Raw genomic sequence first — 18,211 nt, 5'->3', positions numbered from 1 at the left:
TGCCCTTTGCTTTGCTTGCTTCTTTGCTTGCCCTTTCCCTTTGACGCTTTACACTTTGCTTGCCCTTTGCCTTATCCTTTGCTTCGCAGCGACAATTGCATATCAATCATAATCTATTGTTAAAAAATATAATAATAATACACAAAATCCTTTTTCTTGACAGATACTACTTGTTATTGTTCATTTTGCTGATCTCTTTATTTTATTACGGTTCACACTTCATGTTGGTGTCCATTAAAAAAGTCCCAGTGAAAAATTTCATTTAACTTGCAAAATACTATTTCAACTAATTTTAAATCATGTGGTTCCAAAAACAATTTAACCAATTTTTAATACAATGACTTTACTTCCAGTTTCCGTTATCAATTCAATTCCTTTTATATACTTACCTGACTGACTTCTGCTACTACTTTCTAATACCATACCATCCATTTTTCTATATTGTGCTCTCCCCTCACTCCTGAAATTTAATTCTAACTCTCTCCATGCTAATTATTTTTATGCCTTCCCTACAATTTTCAGCTCTCTAAATTTTTCTCCCATTCACATTAAAAGGTCCCCTACAACTCTTAATTCTCAACGCCCTCTAAAACACTTCCACTTCCACTTCCTTTTGTTTATCATTATCATAAAATAAAATAATTAAATTCACATCCAATCAATTATTTCTAATTGCCCTCACTACCCCCATAATTCAATTTCCCACTTTTATCCAATACACTAACTTCTAGATATTACTGAATATCTAATAAAAACAATAACCACCTAGTTTATTTTTGCGCCTAGTCATGCTTTTCAATTCTTCTATCAAATTACCATCTATCATATTCATTTAATCCCCCATCTTGTCTCTGCGTTCACAATTTTCACCAATATTTTAGAATCTTTCTTTCAAAACTAGACTTATTTACTGAGAACACTTTCAAATTTTTCTCTAGTATCCCCCTTTTTAAAAATAATTTTCTATATATAATCTCCCCAAAATATTTATTTAGACTTTTCGCTTTATCCAGTCTATTTGCACATTCCACAACCCTTCATCCTTTGCAATACAACCATAATTTTCAATGCACCGAAATTCCCTCTGAAATATAAAGCATCACACTGATCCTGATGTCATCTAATTCTATAACCCTTCAATGAAAACAAACAAACCCGTGAAATATATCCTGACAAACTACCCTCTATATTTATTATACCTTTTCATCACTATACAATACTCTTTTTGCTCTATTCAATGAATGTTTAATTAGCTTTGTTCAAATGTTCGCAATCTTCTAAAAAAACTCCTAGCGAATTCACAAATATCGAACTTATTATATTACAATGTTCTAATCTATTCACTACATAATTTTTTTTTAACTTGCCCAATATCTTATACTTTGAAACCCTGAATGATTGCGTCTTGTGGAATCTTATTTTCTCACTTCCGGTAGACACAATCAAAATCAAAATTTTCTCCATAAGACCTATTCCTCTGTAAAATACTAATACCCGGATAAATAACCACAACCAATCCGATTTGCCATCAATATTTTCATCTCCTAGTGAACTGATAACTGGTATATTTTCTTCATGAATCTTAAAGAATAAGATCGTCCAATGATTTATTGGAATCCTCTTTAATAAGATCAAACATACCCTAAATACTTTGTTAGTAATTTTCAAAATACCTTATATGTAAATTTTTCACATACTTCTGGCATGATAGGCTCTCCAGTTTGGCTATCCCGAACATATCTAAAAGGCATTTCAGTAGATTCATTTTTACTGAATTTAAGCTCAGGGAAATCAATAAAATCAATATCTTCAATCCTTTGCTGATCAGCAAGTACTTTTTGGGTTACTCTAACAGCAGTATCTGTAGTCATCTGAATTTTCCCTAGGTGTCTTCCTGGAAACCCATGCTTCCTCAGTTCACCAGTTCTATCTCGGGGTGGATGATCACCTAATTAAAAGAATACATATTAGTCAAACTGAATAATTATCTACAAATTACACACCTAAAATTCCACCAAACAAAAAAAAATCAAAATTTTCTGAATCTTCTGGTGAAAGTTCTTCACTGGCAGCGGGATCTAGTAAACAAACCCTAGACTTATCAAACGTGGGAATAACTTTTTCAAAATTAGTAACATCAGTTTTCGACCATTTTAACTGTTTGGATTCCAATGACTCTGGAAGATTTTTAACATCTTCTGGAACTCCACTTAAATAAAAGTTATTTTCTCCCACCATCTTTTGAATCGATAAATATTCCAACTGAACCCAACTAGAAAATTCATTTTCCATATGTTCAACGATATAAATTATCTTTTTCTTTTCAGACATTGTTTTTTTCTTTTTTTCTTTTCAATCACAAAAAACAAAAGCAAGCAACTTTAGAAACCAATTCCAAAAAATCAGCAACAAAATCACATACAGAATATTTAGTTGCTATTTCATAAGCCGGGTAACCCTCTATCAAAATCTATTTATTGCCCTGAAGTACAATAAAATGTTCCCGTAAATATATAATCTTATAAGATATCAAAATCAATACTATTCATATATATAATTATATAGATAATGGTGATTCTGATGACTCCTTTTTAATGTACTCAACATTTTGCCATTAACATAAGCTAAATAGCTTGATTTTTTTTTTTTAATTCATCAATATTACAAATTTTATAGTTTTCTGGGTTCTCTTGGCGACAGTTTGAGAGTTTCTTCACGAATCCATTTACCCAATTCCGGTGCAACTTTTGAAAATAAATCAAAAACACGATCTTGAATTGCTGGATCGGCATTTTTCAAGTGACCCGAAACATTTCCCACAAATGACTTCTGTTGGTTTGTCTTTCCAAATACATTCCAAAGAGATTGAATTTGAACAAAATCGCCTTGCTCAATTGAAGCTTCCCAATGAAATCTTGTAACTGTACCAACCCAACGTTCATGATGTTCCATACCAGGGACTACTTTGTAGTGGATAGGAGCAGAAGATGGTAGATAAGTAGGATAATCACCAAGGTTACCGTCAACTCGCATTGCTCCATCGCGCAAAAGCGGATTGAACTCATGAAGAGGACAATTGACAGGAATCTGTCGGAAATTGACTCCAAGACGATATCTTTGAGCATCAGGATAAGAAAACAGTCTACTCTGAAGAACAGGGTCTGCACTAGGAGCAACTCCTGGAACCATGTTAGATGGGGAAAGAGCTGCTTGCTCGACTTCCGCGTAGAAATTCTTGGGAACTTCATTTAAAGTTAACTTGCCAACTTTTTGAAGAGGGAAGTCTGCATGAGGCCAGACCTTCGTCAAATCAAAAATTGAAAATGGTGCTTTTTCGGCCTGTTCAGGAGTCATCGTTTGATGCAAAGAGTCCAAGATGGAAAGTTGCCTTTTCAATATTTTCATAAAGATCACGCCGATGGTGATCTGGATCATCACCAGCTAGCTTGGTTGCTTCTTCATCGCTCAAAGTTTTGAAGCCAAGGTCCGCTCTAAAATGGAATTTAACGTATACAAATTGCCCGTTCTCCTTAACTAGCTTGTAAGTGTGAGACCCGTAGCCATGCATTTCACGGTACGATGCAGGTGTGCCACGATCTGAATGAAGCAAAAAGTATTGATGAAGCGCCTCTTGATGCTCCACCACATAGGTCCAATGAGCATTAGGATCTTTTAGTCCAGTCTTGGGATTGCGTTTCTGGGTGTGAATAAAAGGGCTAAATTTCACTGGATCACGCAAGAAAAATATCGGGGTATTATTTCCGACAATGTCACAGTTTCCTTCCTCAGTATAAAATCGAACAGCAAAACCACGCGGATCACGAGCAGTATCAGCAGAGCCCTTTTCACCACCTACAGTGCTGAATCGAACAAAAACCTTTGAAGAAGTATTAGGCTGCAAAAATTGAGCACATGTATATTGAGTGACATCATGTGTAACTTCAAACACACCATAGGCACCGGTACCTTTGGCATGAACAATTCTTTCAGGGATCTTTTCTCTGTTGAAACTAGCCAAAACTTCAATAAGATGACTATCTTGAAGCAAAAGAGGGCCATTTGTACCAATTCTTTCAGTTGCGAATGGGCAAGTAACTGGGTTACCACTACCAGTAGTATAAGTAGGGACAGTATATCTTTGTGACATTTTTTAAATCGTGTGTTGTATTGCTTTAAATTGTTAAATTTAAATTAAAAGGTAGGGTCTTCCCCTCCTTTTATATTAAAGATATTATTAATATCTGATCCCCACAAATCTCGGCTGATACCGAAAGTATGTATGATTAGGTATGTACATTATGTAGAAATCTAGAATCTAGAACTAATTAGTTCTGCTTAGTTGCTTATAAGCATAATTATAATTATAATTATAATTGCTAATTGCAATTTATAATTATAAGCAACTAATATGGGAAATTGACCAAGGCACTATTGGTTAAAAACTATTTCAAAGAAACTGTCGGATAGAGTTCAAAACAGGTTCTCAAAAACATATAGCCATAAATTCGTTGACCATCATGATCATCGCATCTATCCACCTTATTAGGATCATCAAAAATGATCTAGACCAATGTTTAGCAATTATCCTAACAACTAGTAGTATAACGGCTATTTAAAATAACTTTTAAATTTACTTTTGTGAAGCGCCATTAACTCTACGGTGAAATCCGAAAATAAGTAGTCCAAACCGAAGATATTATGTCATAAGCAAATGTGGTTGAAAATGATAAATTATGAATTTAGTTTTCTCAAATAATAATGATGATCACGTGATTATTTACTTAGTTCCTACAGTGCTTGCTAATGCTGAGAGTTCGTTTGAGTTTCTCATTACGTAGTGTGAATCCAAACAACTTACGACGACACAAATTTAAAAAGTTTTTGAATTAGTTGACCACACATAGTCGAAATAAAACATTCAGTTTATCACTTTTATTTTCACATGGAACAGGCATTTGTTTAAAAATTAAAATTTGATCTGTGCCCTAAAATCTCTTTAAATGGCAACTTAATTGTTTGCTACGCAATTAAATCACTAAAAACTGGTTATCAATGAACTAGAAAATGTAAGGTTTTGAACTTTAAAAAAGAGCAACGTTAAATAACAATTGGTATTAACCAACAATCAGAACAAGTCCTTCTGCATATTTTACTTTAATTTTTTCTAATATTCATCATATCAATATTACAATGTTTGCGTCATTTTTAAGAGGAAGGCCACCCATAATTTTTACTCCAATATTTCGCGGTCGAATAATTTTTACAAGACCTAGATTCAATACATTTTTTGCATCATCATATCAAAAATGTATATTATTCAACCCTCGGTATTTTCCTTTCAAAACATCGTTAAGCATTGCGGCAGCTTTAAGTATTAGTGATCAAGTGGATGTTCCTGAAACGCGTGAAGAAGTCCTTTTTTTAAAGTCTCAAAAAGAACAACTTCATGAAAAAAAACAATCCCATTGGATCATTTCTTTGTTTAAGCGTTACATAACTGAGCCAATATCTACTTGCTTTAGATTTGCATTGCTTGTGTGTTTATTTGGCCCGGTTTTGTTATTACTTCCTATGATATTTATTGGTTCAAAAAAATCGTACGGAACAACTTCTCCTGATAAGCTTTCTGTTGGAACCTCGAATGATAGACCTGGCGCTGAGTTGTGGTATAGATATCTAACCTGGGCCATGGAGCAAGCAGGTCCTTCTTTCATTAAATTAGGTCAATGGGCTGCTTCTCGCACTGATATTTTCCCTGATCTATTGACAACCGAAATGTCAAAACTTCATTCAAATTCTACTCCACATAACATAGATTCCACGATAAAAATAATCGAGGAATCTTTTGATGGAAAAAAATTTGAGGAAATATTTGAAGAGTTTATACCAGAGCCAATTGGGGTTGGTGCCATTGCTCAAGTTTATAAAGCCAAGATTGCAAATTCATCTCATGACTGGGTTGCCGTTAAAGTTTTGCACCCTGGAGTTGTGAAGACAGTTGAACGCGATTTATCAATTATGCGTTTTTTTGCAAATATAATAAATTTACTTCCAACTATGGAATGGCTTTCTTTACCTGGTGAAGTAGAGACTTTTGCTCAAATGATGCGACTCCAAATGGACCTGCGAATAGAAGCTTCAAATTTAGAGATATTTAGAAACAACTTTGCTGGCCGAAGTGACATCAAATTTCCAAGACCATTTTTGAAACATTCTTCTCGTCAGGTGTTAATTGAAGAATTCATAAATGCCATTCCAATGGATGTTATTCTTAGAAACTCTAGTGGCGGACAAAATAAAATGGAACGGTTAATATCTGGAAAAGGTCTTGATGCATTTTTAAAAATGCTACTTTTGGACAATTTTATCCATGCTGATCTTCATCCTGGGAATATATATGTTAGATTTCATGGTTATGGCGATCAAGATGACAATGTCAATGCTATAACCAGAGAAATGCTATTAATAAAAGATCACGACAAATGGCAGGCAAAACTTGACGATCTTTGGGAAAAGGGATTTCAACCGCAAATCTGCTTTATAGATGTTGGATTGGTGACTGAATTAAACAAAAATAATCGAAGAAACTTTCTTGATCTTTTTAAAGCAATTGCTGAATTTGATGGTTATCGTGTTGGTGAACTTATGATTGAAAGATCAAGAACACCCGAAACAGCTATAGATGCAGATTTTTTTGCTTTAAAAACCCAAAGATTGGTTCAAAATATTAAAAGGCGTACCTTTGCTTTAGGCAATGTTAAAGTTGGGGATCTTCTTTCTCAAATGCTTTCTATGGTACGCAGTCATCATGTTCGTATGGAAAGTGACTTTATCACTGTCGTACTCTCCATTTTACTTTTAGAAGGTATAGGTCGACAGCTAGATCCTGGTATGGATTTATTCAAAAGCTCGATCCCAATATTAAGAGAGCTGAGTTCCCAAGAACGTGGAAATCCATTTGATGATGATGTTTTATCTATGGTTAAAGTTTGGCTTGCTTTAGAAACTCGACAATTTATCAATGCTTCAATTCAAGATGTAAGTACTGTTCATTCGAAAAAAAAAAAAATTGCTAACGTTTATCTCTAGATTCATAATCTTGTAAAGTACGATTTACTGTGCCCTAACCGTTAAAATATAAATTGAGTATAGCTGATATACATAATAAAAATACAAAAAACCTATTAAAAAATATTATTACTTCAAAGAAGAAAGAACTTTATTGACATCACTTTCAGTAAGAACAACACCACTTTCAGAACACTTTGCTTTTGTTCTAAGTTCAGCACAAAGACCATCTATATCTAAATCTGCAAACTTTGGGTGGGAACTTATTCTATCCCATACAGCGGTACAAGTCATAAGCTTCGATGGGGCAGGAACCTCATTGTCTTCGTCGTTATCATCACTATCAAACTGGGGCTCATTCAAAGCTATAGAATTTTCACTAGTATTTGATTGAACAGATGGAATCGAATCAAAAACACTTATAGATTTCGAGGAATCAGCAAATGACAGAAGATCTGAATCAAATACTTGGTCCTTATAATCAGACAAAAAGTCTAACTCAAAAGACGATGAAACTTCTTTTTTTATGGTCAATTTGGGAACAGGTGACGCCGAAAGTGTATCATTAGTTATATTAGAGGTACCGGAGACGTCTGGTGTTGATATAATAAGTGGATTAACAGACTTGTATTTAGGGATAGGATTTTCTCTGTTTCCACATGCAAGATTTAACTGTTCGCAAAATGAATCCTCTTTAGGTTCTGTTCCACAGCTTGAAGTGTCGGAAGTTAATTGAGATGTAGCATTATAACTTTCTCCCGAGGATATACTACCAGATGGTGATTTGTTATGATATGTCAACTGAGATTGTTCATTACTCTGATTCTCGCCATCCACAGGGCCGGATGAACCTTGGAAAAAAGGGAATTCAAAGGTAAATTTTGCATCAGGAAAAGCAGGTGTTATACTTTGACCTGTTTCTTGGACAGAATATTTTCCATTTCTAAACTTTCGAAGTTCATTTTGCAATCTTTCAACTTGTTTCCTTAAAAACTCATTTTCAGTGTTAGTCTCTTGAGCTTCATTCTCCAGTTCCTCTACACGTTGTTCCAAATCCTTCAAATGTCTTTCTTTTCTTTCGCGAAATGCTCGTTGAGCAGCTCTGTTTTGTGCTTTTCGTTTACTCTCTGGTTCATTTGGGTTGATTCTACGGCCAGGCCTTTTAGGAGTCGGCTTTGTAGAGGCTGATTGCTTTTTTTTGCTATTGATGGTAGTACTTGGAACCGAAACAGATGCTTTCCGCTTTTCTGGCAAATTCAAATCATTGCTAGGTGATTGCTCAAATGAATTTATCGTTGAGTTTGATAAAATTCCAGAAGGAGACTGTGGCGATAAACTCGAAATTGAAGAACCAGGAGTCCCGTCACTTTCAAGACCCGGTATCACATTATAGGAATCTCGCTGAGTAGACATTGCTAGTGGTACATCGAACGATTTCCCTTTCTGTGTATCGTTATTAGAATTTACAGAAAAATCCAAATTATCCAACATTGGGCTTAAGCCGTCAAAATTTGTAGTATAAAAATTTAATAGATCATTTTCAGTCTCATTCGATGAAAACATTTTATCATTTTGAAAAGAGGGAAATTCGGAATCCATTATTATAGTCAATATTAAAGAAAAAAAAAAAGTCGTTTATTTAATAGTAGCTTTCATTCAGAAATCAAAATGTTTGTCGAAATAATACTAATTTAAAGGATGATTATAATGAGCGTGGCGAAGAAATGAATATTACTAATGTGCTGAAACTTTCAGAATTAAGTAATTTTCAGAATTTACATATGGGCTCAAACGTATCATGATAGGTCACCATATGATATGTTTATCTGTATAATAGTGCACTTTGACACTTGGGCTCAAAGTTGGCTTATTCTTCTAGCTTAAATAGCCTGCCCTTCGTTTTTCTTATCTTATTGTTTTCCTTATTCCTTATTCACTACTCTCTTTTTTTCCCTATTTTGTTTAGTTTTGTTTTGTTTTAGTTTTATTTATTTATTTTCATTCATATATAAGTTCAATTTTTTTAAATATAAATTGATATTCAAGTTATTCACATGCAAATTCATACACTCCCGCTATCTGAATTAGGTGAGCCTCTTCCAGCGGGAAAAGGCCAATTCATTAAACTACCTAATCCCAATGACGAGCCTTATATCTTAAGACTTGTTATATTTTCTGCTTCCGATATAATTAATCAAGGTGTTCTACATTGCAATGTTCCGCCTCCAGGGGAACAGTTTGTTCGTTCCAAATTTTATCAGTATCCCATCAATGCTTCTTTTTCTAAAGAAACACATCTCGATATTTTAGTTTCTCATTCTGGAGCTTATTCTTTCTTTTTTACATACGTCCCTGTTAAAGATCCTTATTTTTCTTCAATTGACCTGGAATCTGATGAAGTTTCTACAGACGTTTCTATTCTTGAAACTGAAACTAATAATCTCACGGTTTCTGACAAAGATTTGGAATCACTGGAAATATCTTCTAACAATCTAAAAACGCCTTCTACTTCACCTTTAAACAGATCACCATATGCATCGTCCACCTATCTTCCTAACCTTGCTAAAGATGACTCTGAAAGGGAAGATTCTCAAGATGTGGAAAGTATCTCACCCTCGGAATACATGGAAGAAGTTGATATCCGAAGAGTCCAAGATCGAAGTTGCACCAAAAAATTTTACTTTATTGTTTCTGCTGGTTTATTTCTAGATGGAAAGCCTCTTTCATTAAATTCCTTAAACATTGAGTCTGTTATTTCAAAATGGATGGGTGATTTCAGCACGTGGAAAGAAAAATTTTCTTACATTAAAAGTAAAGGATATAACATGGTTCATTTCACACCTTTAAATGTACGCGGTTCGAGTAATTCCCCATATTCAATTTATGACCAACTTTCTTTTGACAAAGAGGCTTTTTCAAATGGTGAAAGTGATGTTTCTAATATGGTTTCTTATATGGAGCATGACCTTCACCTTTTGTCACTTACTGATGTTGTATATAATCATACTGCCCATAATTCTGAATGGCTTCGTTATCATCCTGATGCAGGATATTCTATTAAAACTGCTCCTCATTTGAAGCCAGCTTTAGAACTTGATAATGCCCTTCTAGAGTTTTCTGCTGATTTGAGTGCCTTAGGCTATCCCACATATCTTAATAATCTTGAGGATCTCTCTCAAATTATGAACGGTATTAAGGATCGAGTTATTAATAACCTTAAGCTTTGGGAGTATTATACTATTGATGTTGCAACTTTATCTGAAAAGATAATCGCTTATTGGGAGCGCATAGCTAAGGAACCTGATTGCATTTCACGAATTGAAATTCCTGATCACTCTAAGGATGACCTTAAATCCACGGCCCATTTTTTTGCTTCTCACACGGGTGTTAATCTTAATGTTTTTGGGGAAGGTCGTTATAACAGGTCGATTGAAATTGAATCATTTGTTCATATTCTTGCTTCTTTCCTTTCTGAAACTGACTTTCAAAGTTTAGATGTTGTCAAGAAAACAACTTTAAGTATCTTGAATGAAATCAACCTCCCTTTTTATCAGGATTATGATAATGATGCAGCCATAATTCTTACTCAATTATATAACAGAATTAAGTATACCAGAGTTGATTCCCATGGCCCAAAACTTGGTGAGATTACCACAACAAATCCTGTTATCGAAACTTATTTTACCAAAGTGAAAACTTTTCCAAATGGAGAGATTGTTTCTTTAGTGAACAATGGTTGGATTTGGAATGGTAATCCATTGATTGATTTTGCTAGTAATCAGTCGAGAGCTTATCTTCGCCGTGAGGTGATTATATGGGGTGATTGTGTAAAACTTCGATATGGTAATCATCCATCAGATAGCCCTTATGTTTGGGAAAGAATGACTAAATACACACAACTTATGGCCAAATATTTTCATGGTTTTCGAATTGATAATGCTCATTCAACCCCATTGCATGTTGGAGAGTACATGCTGGATAAAGCGCGAATTGTTCGGCCGGATCTTTACGTTGTTGCTGAACTTTTCACAGGTTCTGAAGAGATGGACAAAATTTTTGTTGAACGTTTAGGAATTACTTCATTAATTCGCGAAGCAATGCAGGCTTGGTCAGTTGAGGAACTTTCTCGTTTGGTTCACCGCCATGGGGGGAGACCCATTGGGTCTTTTTCTAAACAGCCATTTGTTACTTTTGAAACGTTTGATGAGTCTTCTGACCCTAATATTGCATCCCATTTAGTGCAGGCTTCTAATATACATGCTTTGTTTATGGATTGCACCCATGACAATGAGACTCCTGCTCAAAAAAGAACGGTTGAAGATACTTTACCTAATGCTGCTCTTGTCGCTATGTGTGCGTGCGCAGTTGGTTCTGTTATGGGATATGATGAATGTTATCCTAACCTCTTAGAAATTGTGACCGAAAAGCGTTTATACACTTTTGGAAATGGTATCTCTAAAATTAAAAAACTTTTATATGATGTTCATTCTGAAATGGGTCAAACCAATTCTGAAGAAATGCATGTTCACCATGAAGGACAGTATATTACTGTGCACCGAGTTAACCCTAGAACGGGTGATGGTTGGTTTTTGATTACTCGAACAGAATTCAGCAAGGAAGGTTATCAGCAACGTAAGTTTTTTTTATTTTTTTTATTTTTTTAAGTAAAATCTAACACCTATTTTAGTTAATGATGTTTCCCTTCGTGGAACTTTGGCAGAGAATGTTATTTGCTGTCACTTAAAACAAACAGGACCATACCAAGCTAGCGATAAGCAGTTGAACGGCATACCTACTGAGCTGGTTGAGCTAACTTCACCGTCAATATTTTATGATGAAGATACAAAAACAACTACAATTAGCCTTAAAGACCACTTCCCACAAGGCTCAATTGCACTCATCAAAACTTCTATTAGTACTATTGATGATGATCTTGATTCATTTGTTAGGTCGGGTGCTGAAGAGGCTGTTGCAGAACTAGATTTTCTTGATTTAAATGTTGTCATGTATAGATGTGATGGGGAGGAGCGTGATTATAGCTCGGGAAAAGATGGTGTATATAATATTCCAAATTATGGAACCTTAGTTTATGCTGGATTAGTAGGTTGGATTGGCCCACTACAAGAGATGGTCAACGACAATAACCTTGCTCATACAATTTGCGAACACTTAAGAGAGGGACAATGGGCATTGGATTATACCGTTAATCGTCTTAATAAATACCTAGACAACTTCCCCAAAATCCAACCATATATTGATTGGTTAACTTCAAGATTCGATGCTATTCGTCCTCTGCCTAGTTTTATGATTCCGAGATATTTTGCACTAATTATTGTTAACGCATATCTTGCTTGCAAAAAACATGCCCTTTCTTTAATGAGCCCCCAGATTCAAAATGGTACGTTATTTCTTCAAAGATTAGCTCTGACTTCAATTCAAATGGTTGGAAAAGTTAAAAGTACGTCGCTCTTCCCATTTGAAATATCGGGGTGCATGGCAGCTGGACTCCCACATTTTAGTCATGACTATATGAGATGCTGGGGTCGAGATGTCTTTATTTCTTTGCGTGGCCTTCTTTTGTCAACAGGTCGATTTGAAGAAGCTAAAGAGCATATTCTTGCTTTTGGAGCAACTTTGAAGCACGGTCTTATTCCTAATCTTCTTGATGCTGGTAGAAATCCTAGGTATAATGCTCGTGATGCCACTTGGTTTTTTGCCCAAATTATTCAAGAATACATAAAAAAGGTTCCCCAAGGTCACAAAATTTTGGATGAAAAAGTCAAACGACGGTTTCCTCTTAACGATGATTATGTCCCTGTTAATGATCCTCGTGCTTTTCAAGATGAGTCATCGATTAGAGATATCCTTTACGAAATTCTCAGTCGTCATGCTAAAAGTGTTACTTTTCGGGAAGCAAATGCTGGACCCAATCTTGACTCTCAAATGAGAGATGAAGGATTTAACCAGCATATTTTTGTTGATTGGGAAAATGGGTTTGTTTTTGGGGGAAATCCATGGAATTGCGGAACATGGATGGATAAGATGGGCGAAAGCTCAAAAGCAGGTAATCAGGGTTATCCGGGAACTCCTCGTGACGGAGCCGCTATTGAAATTATTGGTCTCTTAAAGAGCACACTAAGATTTGTTATTGAGCTTAATGAAAAGGGTCTTTTCCCATATGAGTCTGTCATGAATCAACATAATGTTGAGGTTACTTTTAAAAGTTGGAGTGACAAAATTCAAGAAAATTTTGAGCGCTGCTTTTTCATTCCTTCATCTCCTGAAGACGACTCTGAGTATGATGTTGATCCTCATATCATTCATAGACGTGGAATATACAAGGACCTGTATAAATCCAGTAGTTCTTATGAGGATTATCAACTTCGTCCTAACTTTTCGATTGCTATGGTTGTCGCTCCAGAGCTTTTTGACAATGACCATGCAATCACTGCTATATCTATTGCAGATAGGACAATTAGGGGTCCTGTTGGAATGGCTACATTGGATCCAGCTGATTTGAATTACAGACCGTTTTACAATAACAGTGAAGATTCAACCGATTTTTCAACTGCAAAAGGAAGAAACTATCACCAAGGTCCAGAATGGATTTGGAATACCGGCTTTTTTCTTCGGGCATTTTTGTATTTTGATATGATGCGAAAAAGAGGTTCTGAGGCAGGTAATTTGGAGACCTTTCAACAGTTATCTCGTCGTATGATTGGCCATAGACAGTGGATCCGTACCTCTCATTGGGCTGGCTTGACAGAATTAACTAACAAAGATGGTGAGTTTTGTGCTGATTCTTCTCCTACCCAAGCTTGGTCTTCTGCTACTCTTATTGATTTGTTTGAGGATAGCAAAGGATATGGAGAAAATGGGCTTTAATTATTTATATATTTATAAAAGAAATCACCACGCAAGTTATATAAGTATAAACATAATTTTTTAATGGAATTTTTTTTTTGAGGACATTTGGTAAATTATGCCAGTTAATTAATTCTCTGTTTGAGTGATCCTTATCGCATGATGGGTTAGGTGATCTGGTTTGTTTATTTTTAAAAACAACACCTAATTTTATTATAATTATAATAAAATATAATTTATAAACTATAATTATAAATACATGGAATTGTTCACTACGATCACAATATTAGATTTTATCCCTTAAATATTTAAAAAAAATGGTTGCCGATGATTCTATTTCATCTCGTCGAAGGACCTCTGGCTCTTTCTCTCAACTCAACACTAGCCAAATTCGAAAATTAAAAGAGGCTTATTATTTAATAGACAACGATGGAGATGGGTGTATATCTTTTTCTGATCTTAAGGCAATGCTCGTTTCCTTAGGTATGAATAAAATAAATTATTTGGAAATTAGTAGCATTACTTACAAAAATTTAGGATCATCATGTTCAGATGAGTATATCAAAAATATGTTAGCTGAAATGCCTCGACCATTAACCTTTTCATCCTTCTTGACTATGATGTCCGAAACTCTTGGAAAAGTAACACCTGCCTCTGATTTGATCAACGCGTTTATGATATTTGAAGAGGAAAATTCATCTTTGGGAAATACGGGTTCTAATCCGTACAGAATAAAAGTAGAGGAACTAAAGGATCTTTTATATAAAAGTGGAATGAAAGAAGGTGATATAAACACTTGCCTAAATTCGTTTTATAAATCAGGAGGACTTGAAGGGAATTGGTTTTACTACGGTGATTTTGTCAGTATCATTTCTTCTAGTGATAATATTGATGAGTAAATTCTTTTATTTTATTATCTTTTATTATAGGCTTAGTTCATTATTTTTATTGAGGAAGTATTAGTTCATCGCATCCCCAATCTTCATAACTTCCATCGGGGAGATACCTTCGTATAATAAGAGGAAGTTTTTGTTGAGCGAGCTCTTTCATAGCTATTTGTAATGGATCTGTTTCACCTTCTAAGTCAACAAGAACTGGTGCATTCATGGAAATTTGTAAAGCTCTAGTTCCCAAAACTCGGGCTCGTTCGTATTTTGTCATATAAGGGGTTGTAAGTCGTTCGTCTTTGGGCACAGCTAACTCTTTTGCTGATTTTTTTCGTGGAATTCCCGAATCTACTATTGTTCTTCCATCAGCTGATATTGAATTGCCGCTAGTTAAATTTCCAGATGCATCAAATTGCTCTTCGTCGCCTGAAATATCGTCTCGAAAATCTTCCTCAAAGGCATTTTCATAGTTTTCATTATAACTATAATATCAAGTTAGATATAAATTTACGTAGCCCCTTTATTTTAATATCAAAAACTTACGGCTCTTCTCCGTCAGACATTTTAAATACTGATATTAATTTTTAACTTTTTTTAAAAGTGTAGAGATATGGTTTGATTATGGTTTATAGTATAATACCTGACAAAATAAATTTGAATTTTCTAATCACATTGTATTGTCGATTAATGAAAATATTTCTGGTACTAATGCCCTAACCCATGATCCTAACCCTTATTTCCCTTTTTGGGGAATTCGGCGCCTCATTTGAAAAAGAAAAAAATTTTACGACAAAAAAAATTTTCCAGATTTCAACCAATAACTTTTTTTGGAACCTTCCTCAAATTTTTTCTTCTCATATTTTCGCTTAAATATACATTTTATATGTGTGAAATAAAGAATATTGTATTATAAATATATATTTATATATATATATTTTTGTTTTTTTGTTTTTTTCTTTAAATCATTATTTAAGTCTCCATTCACATTGAAACGTTGAAAACCGTTTTTTTTTAATATTTTGTATCCGTCCTTTTTTTTGAATAACCTCATCATACACTCGTTTTAAAAATTTCACTATTTAAAATCATGCAGCCAAACGCTTCGATACAATCCACCTCTTCTATTTCGGAGCAAGGTAATGAATATAATACTAGCTCAGTTATATATTTCCGTATGCATTTTTTGTTTTGTTTATCTCTTGATTATAATTAATTATCTAACCTTTTTTAGCCTCTATGAACCAAGAAGGAAACTCGAAATCGTCACGAAAACTCAAGCCTAGACCTAAAAAGTATCCATGTCCTATGGATAACTGTGAAAAGGCATATTCTCGTCCTTGTCTTCTAGAACAACACATAAGATCGCACAAGGATGAGCGTCCATACTTGTGTACTGTTCCTGGATGTGAAAAGGCTTTTCTCCGGGATTCCCATCTTAAAACCCATCTTCTTTCTCATTCAGTAGAAAAGCCACTCTACTGCTCATATTGTGGCAAGGGATTTAATACAAATCAACATTTGAATAGACATGAAAGAACACATGTTCCTTCTGTTCGCTGTACATATCAAGGCTGCGAGATGGCGTTTCGAAGAGCGTCCCAACTGAGAAAGCATGTATCTGACTGCCATACTTTTCGCAAAGAGCATCAGTGTCCTTTTTGCTCGCGACAGTTTGATCTCCAGGCTCGTCTTGAATCTCATGTTAAAAAAAGTCACGCAAATGCAGCAATGCCTTCTTATCATTGTGGAGAGGATGGGTGTATCGAATCATTTCCAAATTGGCAAGGTCTTCAGGAACATGTGAAAGTTTCTCACAAAAGTATTTCTTGTTATTGTGGACAAAAGTTTTCATCAGAGTCTCAGTTGGCAGATCATACGAAGACCTATCATTCTGGTTCTGGATCTAATGCTCAGCAATCTTCAAACTTTTTTCAAGATCATTATACACAAGAATGGCACTGTCGGGAAGATCAATGTGCTTCAGCTACTAATTATGTGTTCCGTGATAGAGATTCGTTAATTTATCACTACCAACAATTTCATGGATTTGTTCCAGATAGTTTACAAGTACAAGTTCTTACCCCAGCTTCTTCTATGGAAGGATTACCACCCCTTTCTTCTCTTAGCGGACATGATCAATTAACGCAAAATCATCAATCTGTTCCCTACTCTAATTTTCAATCTTATCATCCTCAACAAACTCAAAGTTCAATTGGACGAAGGGATCCATTAACTGGTACTTCTGGCCTTATTGAGCGAATCACCGGTTCTGGTTATGATGTTCATCGCAGAATCATGTGTCCTATTCCAGATTGTCATTATCGGTTTGCTCGTGAATATGATTTGAGACGCCACGTTAAAGCAAAACATCCGCATCTTATTTCCGACGGTAAAATGATTGTGGATTATAAAGTTGTTCCTGAATCATCTATTATTTATCATAATAAGCCTGAAACCCCAGCTAAATTTAGGCCGAACATTACTTTGACTTCTCATACCCCTCACTCAGAACTGTCTCCTAGTTCAAATTCTTCTTCACCAGCCTCATTTTCTACAAATATAAAACCGGATCCTATGGACGAAACCTTAGAAAATCAAACAATTTTACCACCATTGCCAGCCTTTACTTCTCCTATTGGAAACTCCAGCAACTCAGCAAATTCTCAACAAGTTTCTAGTGGGACTTTACAGGGATCTTCTATTCTTCAACGGCACTCTCAAACTAGTACCCACTCACACCAATCTGAAACATCTAATTCTACTAGTTCAAATAGCTTGGAAAATGGAATTCATTCCCAACATAATGCTTTGGATACTTTTCTCACTCATTCAGATATTTTGAGCAACACCTCTAATCACATCCAGCTCAATATTTCGAGTGATATATTAAATGATAGTCATCATTATTCAAACGGTAAAAATGGCCAATTGTATCAGAACAATAATTCTCATCACGCTCAAGGAATGCATTCTCAATACAACGCCCAACCAATGCAACAGTCTCAGTCTTTACCGGTTCCTATGACGCAGTCATCATCTAGTTCTAGAGCGAGTAATAGTGTAAACTCGCCCATTTCTGGATCTAGTCATTCCCAGCCATCTTCTTTGCAACCTTCAAGATCACATACTCCAATTTATCCTCAGTCTTCTCAGATTTATAATTCTGCAAATTCCGGAACAAGTAGTTTATCGACAACTCCATCTGGTGGAAGTCCTTACCAGTCACACAATTCTGGCCATAATTCACCTCAGTCCTTACCTCAACCTTTATCCCAAACTCATCATTTTCAGCAGCTGGAAAATCGTAATACTAGAAGTCAAGCGAATTCTACCTTGGTTTCAAATAATTCACAAGAAATCGATCCTATGATTTTAAATGGATCTGTCTAATA

General features: G+C 35.1%; 8 protein-coding genes across 8 annotated transcripts; 3 read left to right on the top strand and 5 right to left on the bottom strand.

Moving 5' to 3' along the window:
• Positions 1–1,582: 1,582 nt before the first annotated feature.
• Positions 1,583–2,238, bottom strand: SAPINGB_P003315 (uncharacterized protein; the record flags this gene model as incomplete). The annotated part of the gene is made up of 3 exons (XM_031998033.1): positions 1,583–1,642; positions 1,698–1,948; positions 2,004–2,238. The coding sequence occupies 3 exons, from the start codon at positions 2,236–2,238 to the stop codon at positions 1,583–1,585; spliced, it is 546 nt and encodes a 181-aa protein (XP_031853924.1).
• Positions 2,239–2,670: 432 nt separating this feature from the next.
• SAPINGB_P003314 (uncharacterized protein) lies at positions 2,671–3,189 on the bottom strand (the record flags this gene model as incomplete). The annotated part of the gene is made up of 1 exon (XM_031998032.1): positions 2,671–3,189. The coding sequence occupies one exon, from the start codon at positions 3,187–3,189 to the stop codon at positions 2,671–2,673; it is 519 nt and encodes a 172-aa protein (XP_031853923.1).
• A 154-nt stretch (positions 3,190–3,343) lies between these two features.
• SAPINGB_P003313 (uncharacterized protein) lies at positions 3,344–4,147 on the bottom strand (the record flags this gene model as incomplete). The annotated part of the gene is made up of 1 exon (XM_031998031.1): positions 3,344–4,147. One exon carries the CDS (start codon positions 4,145–4,147, stop codon positions 3,344–3,346), a length of 804 nt encoding a protein of 267 aa, XP_031853922.1.
• Positions 4,148–5,571: 1,424 nt separating this feature from the next.
• On the top strand, positions 5,572–7,134 carry SAPINGB_P003312 (uncharacterized protein; the record flags this gene model as incomplete). Its single annotated transcript, XM_031998030.1, has 2 exons — positions 5,572–7,038; positions 7,090–7,134. The coding sequence occupies 2 exons, from the start codon at positions 5,572–5,574 to the stop codon at positions 7,132–7,134; spliced, it is 1,512 nt and encodes a 503-aa protein (XP_031853921.1).
• Positions 7,135–7,197: 63 nt separating this feature from the next.
• SAPINGB_P003311 (uncharacterized protein) lies at positions 7,198–8,667 on the bottom strand (the record flags this gene model as incomplete). Its single annotated transcript, XM_031998029.1, has 1 exon — positions 7,198–8,667. The coding sequence occupies one exon, from the start codon at positions 8,665–8,667 to the stop codon at positions 7,198–7,200; it is 1,470 nt and encodes a 489-aa protein (XP_031853920.1).
• A 455-nt stretch (positions 8,668–9,122) lies between these two features.
• Positions 9,123–13,953, top strand: SAPINGB_P003310 (uncharacterized protein; the record flags this gene model as incomplete). The annotated part of the gene is made up of 2 exons (XM_031998028.1): positions 9,123–11,700; positions 11,756–13,953. The coding sequence occupies 2 exons, from the start codon at positions 9,123–9,125 to the stop codon at positions 13,951–13,953; spliced, it is 4,776 nt and encodes a 1,591-aa protein (XP_031853919.1).
• Positions 13,954–14,877: 924 nt separating this feature from the next.
• SAPINGB_P003309 (uncharacterized protein) lies at positions 14,878–15,382 on the bottom strand (the record flags this gene model as incomplete). The annotated part of the gene is made up of 2 exons (XM_031998027.1): positions 14,878–15,301; positions 15,363–15,382. The coding sequence occupies 2 exons, from the start codon at positions 15,380–15,382 to the stop codon at positions 14,878–14,880; spliced, it is 444 nt and encodes a 147-aa protein (XP_031853918.1).
• A 524-nt stretch (positions 15,383–15,906) lies between these two features.
• SAPINGB_P003308 (uncharacterized protein) lies at positions 15,907–18,209 on the top strand (the record flags this gene model as incomplete). Its single annotated transcript, XM_031998026.1, has 2 exons — positions 15,907–15,955; positions 16,051–18,209. 2 exons carry the CDS (start codon positions 15,907–15,909, stop codon positions 18,207–18,209), a joined length of 2,208 nt encoding a protein of 735 aa, XP_031853917.1.
• Between the last annotated feature and the right edge of the window lie 2 nt (positions 18,210–18,211).

Source organism: Magnusiomyces paraingens (assembly GCF_902498895.1).
Source record: "Magnusiomyces paraingens strain CBS 517.90 genome assembly, contig: contig2, whole genome shotgun sequence".
Classification (NCBI taxonomy): Eukaryota; Fungi; Ascomycota; class Dipodascomycetes; order Dipodascales; family Dipodascaceae; genus Magnusiomyces; species Magnusiomyces paraingens.
This window is presented reverse-complemented; position numbering and strand designations above follow the sequence as displayed.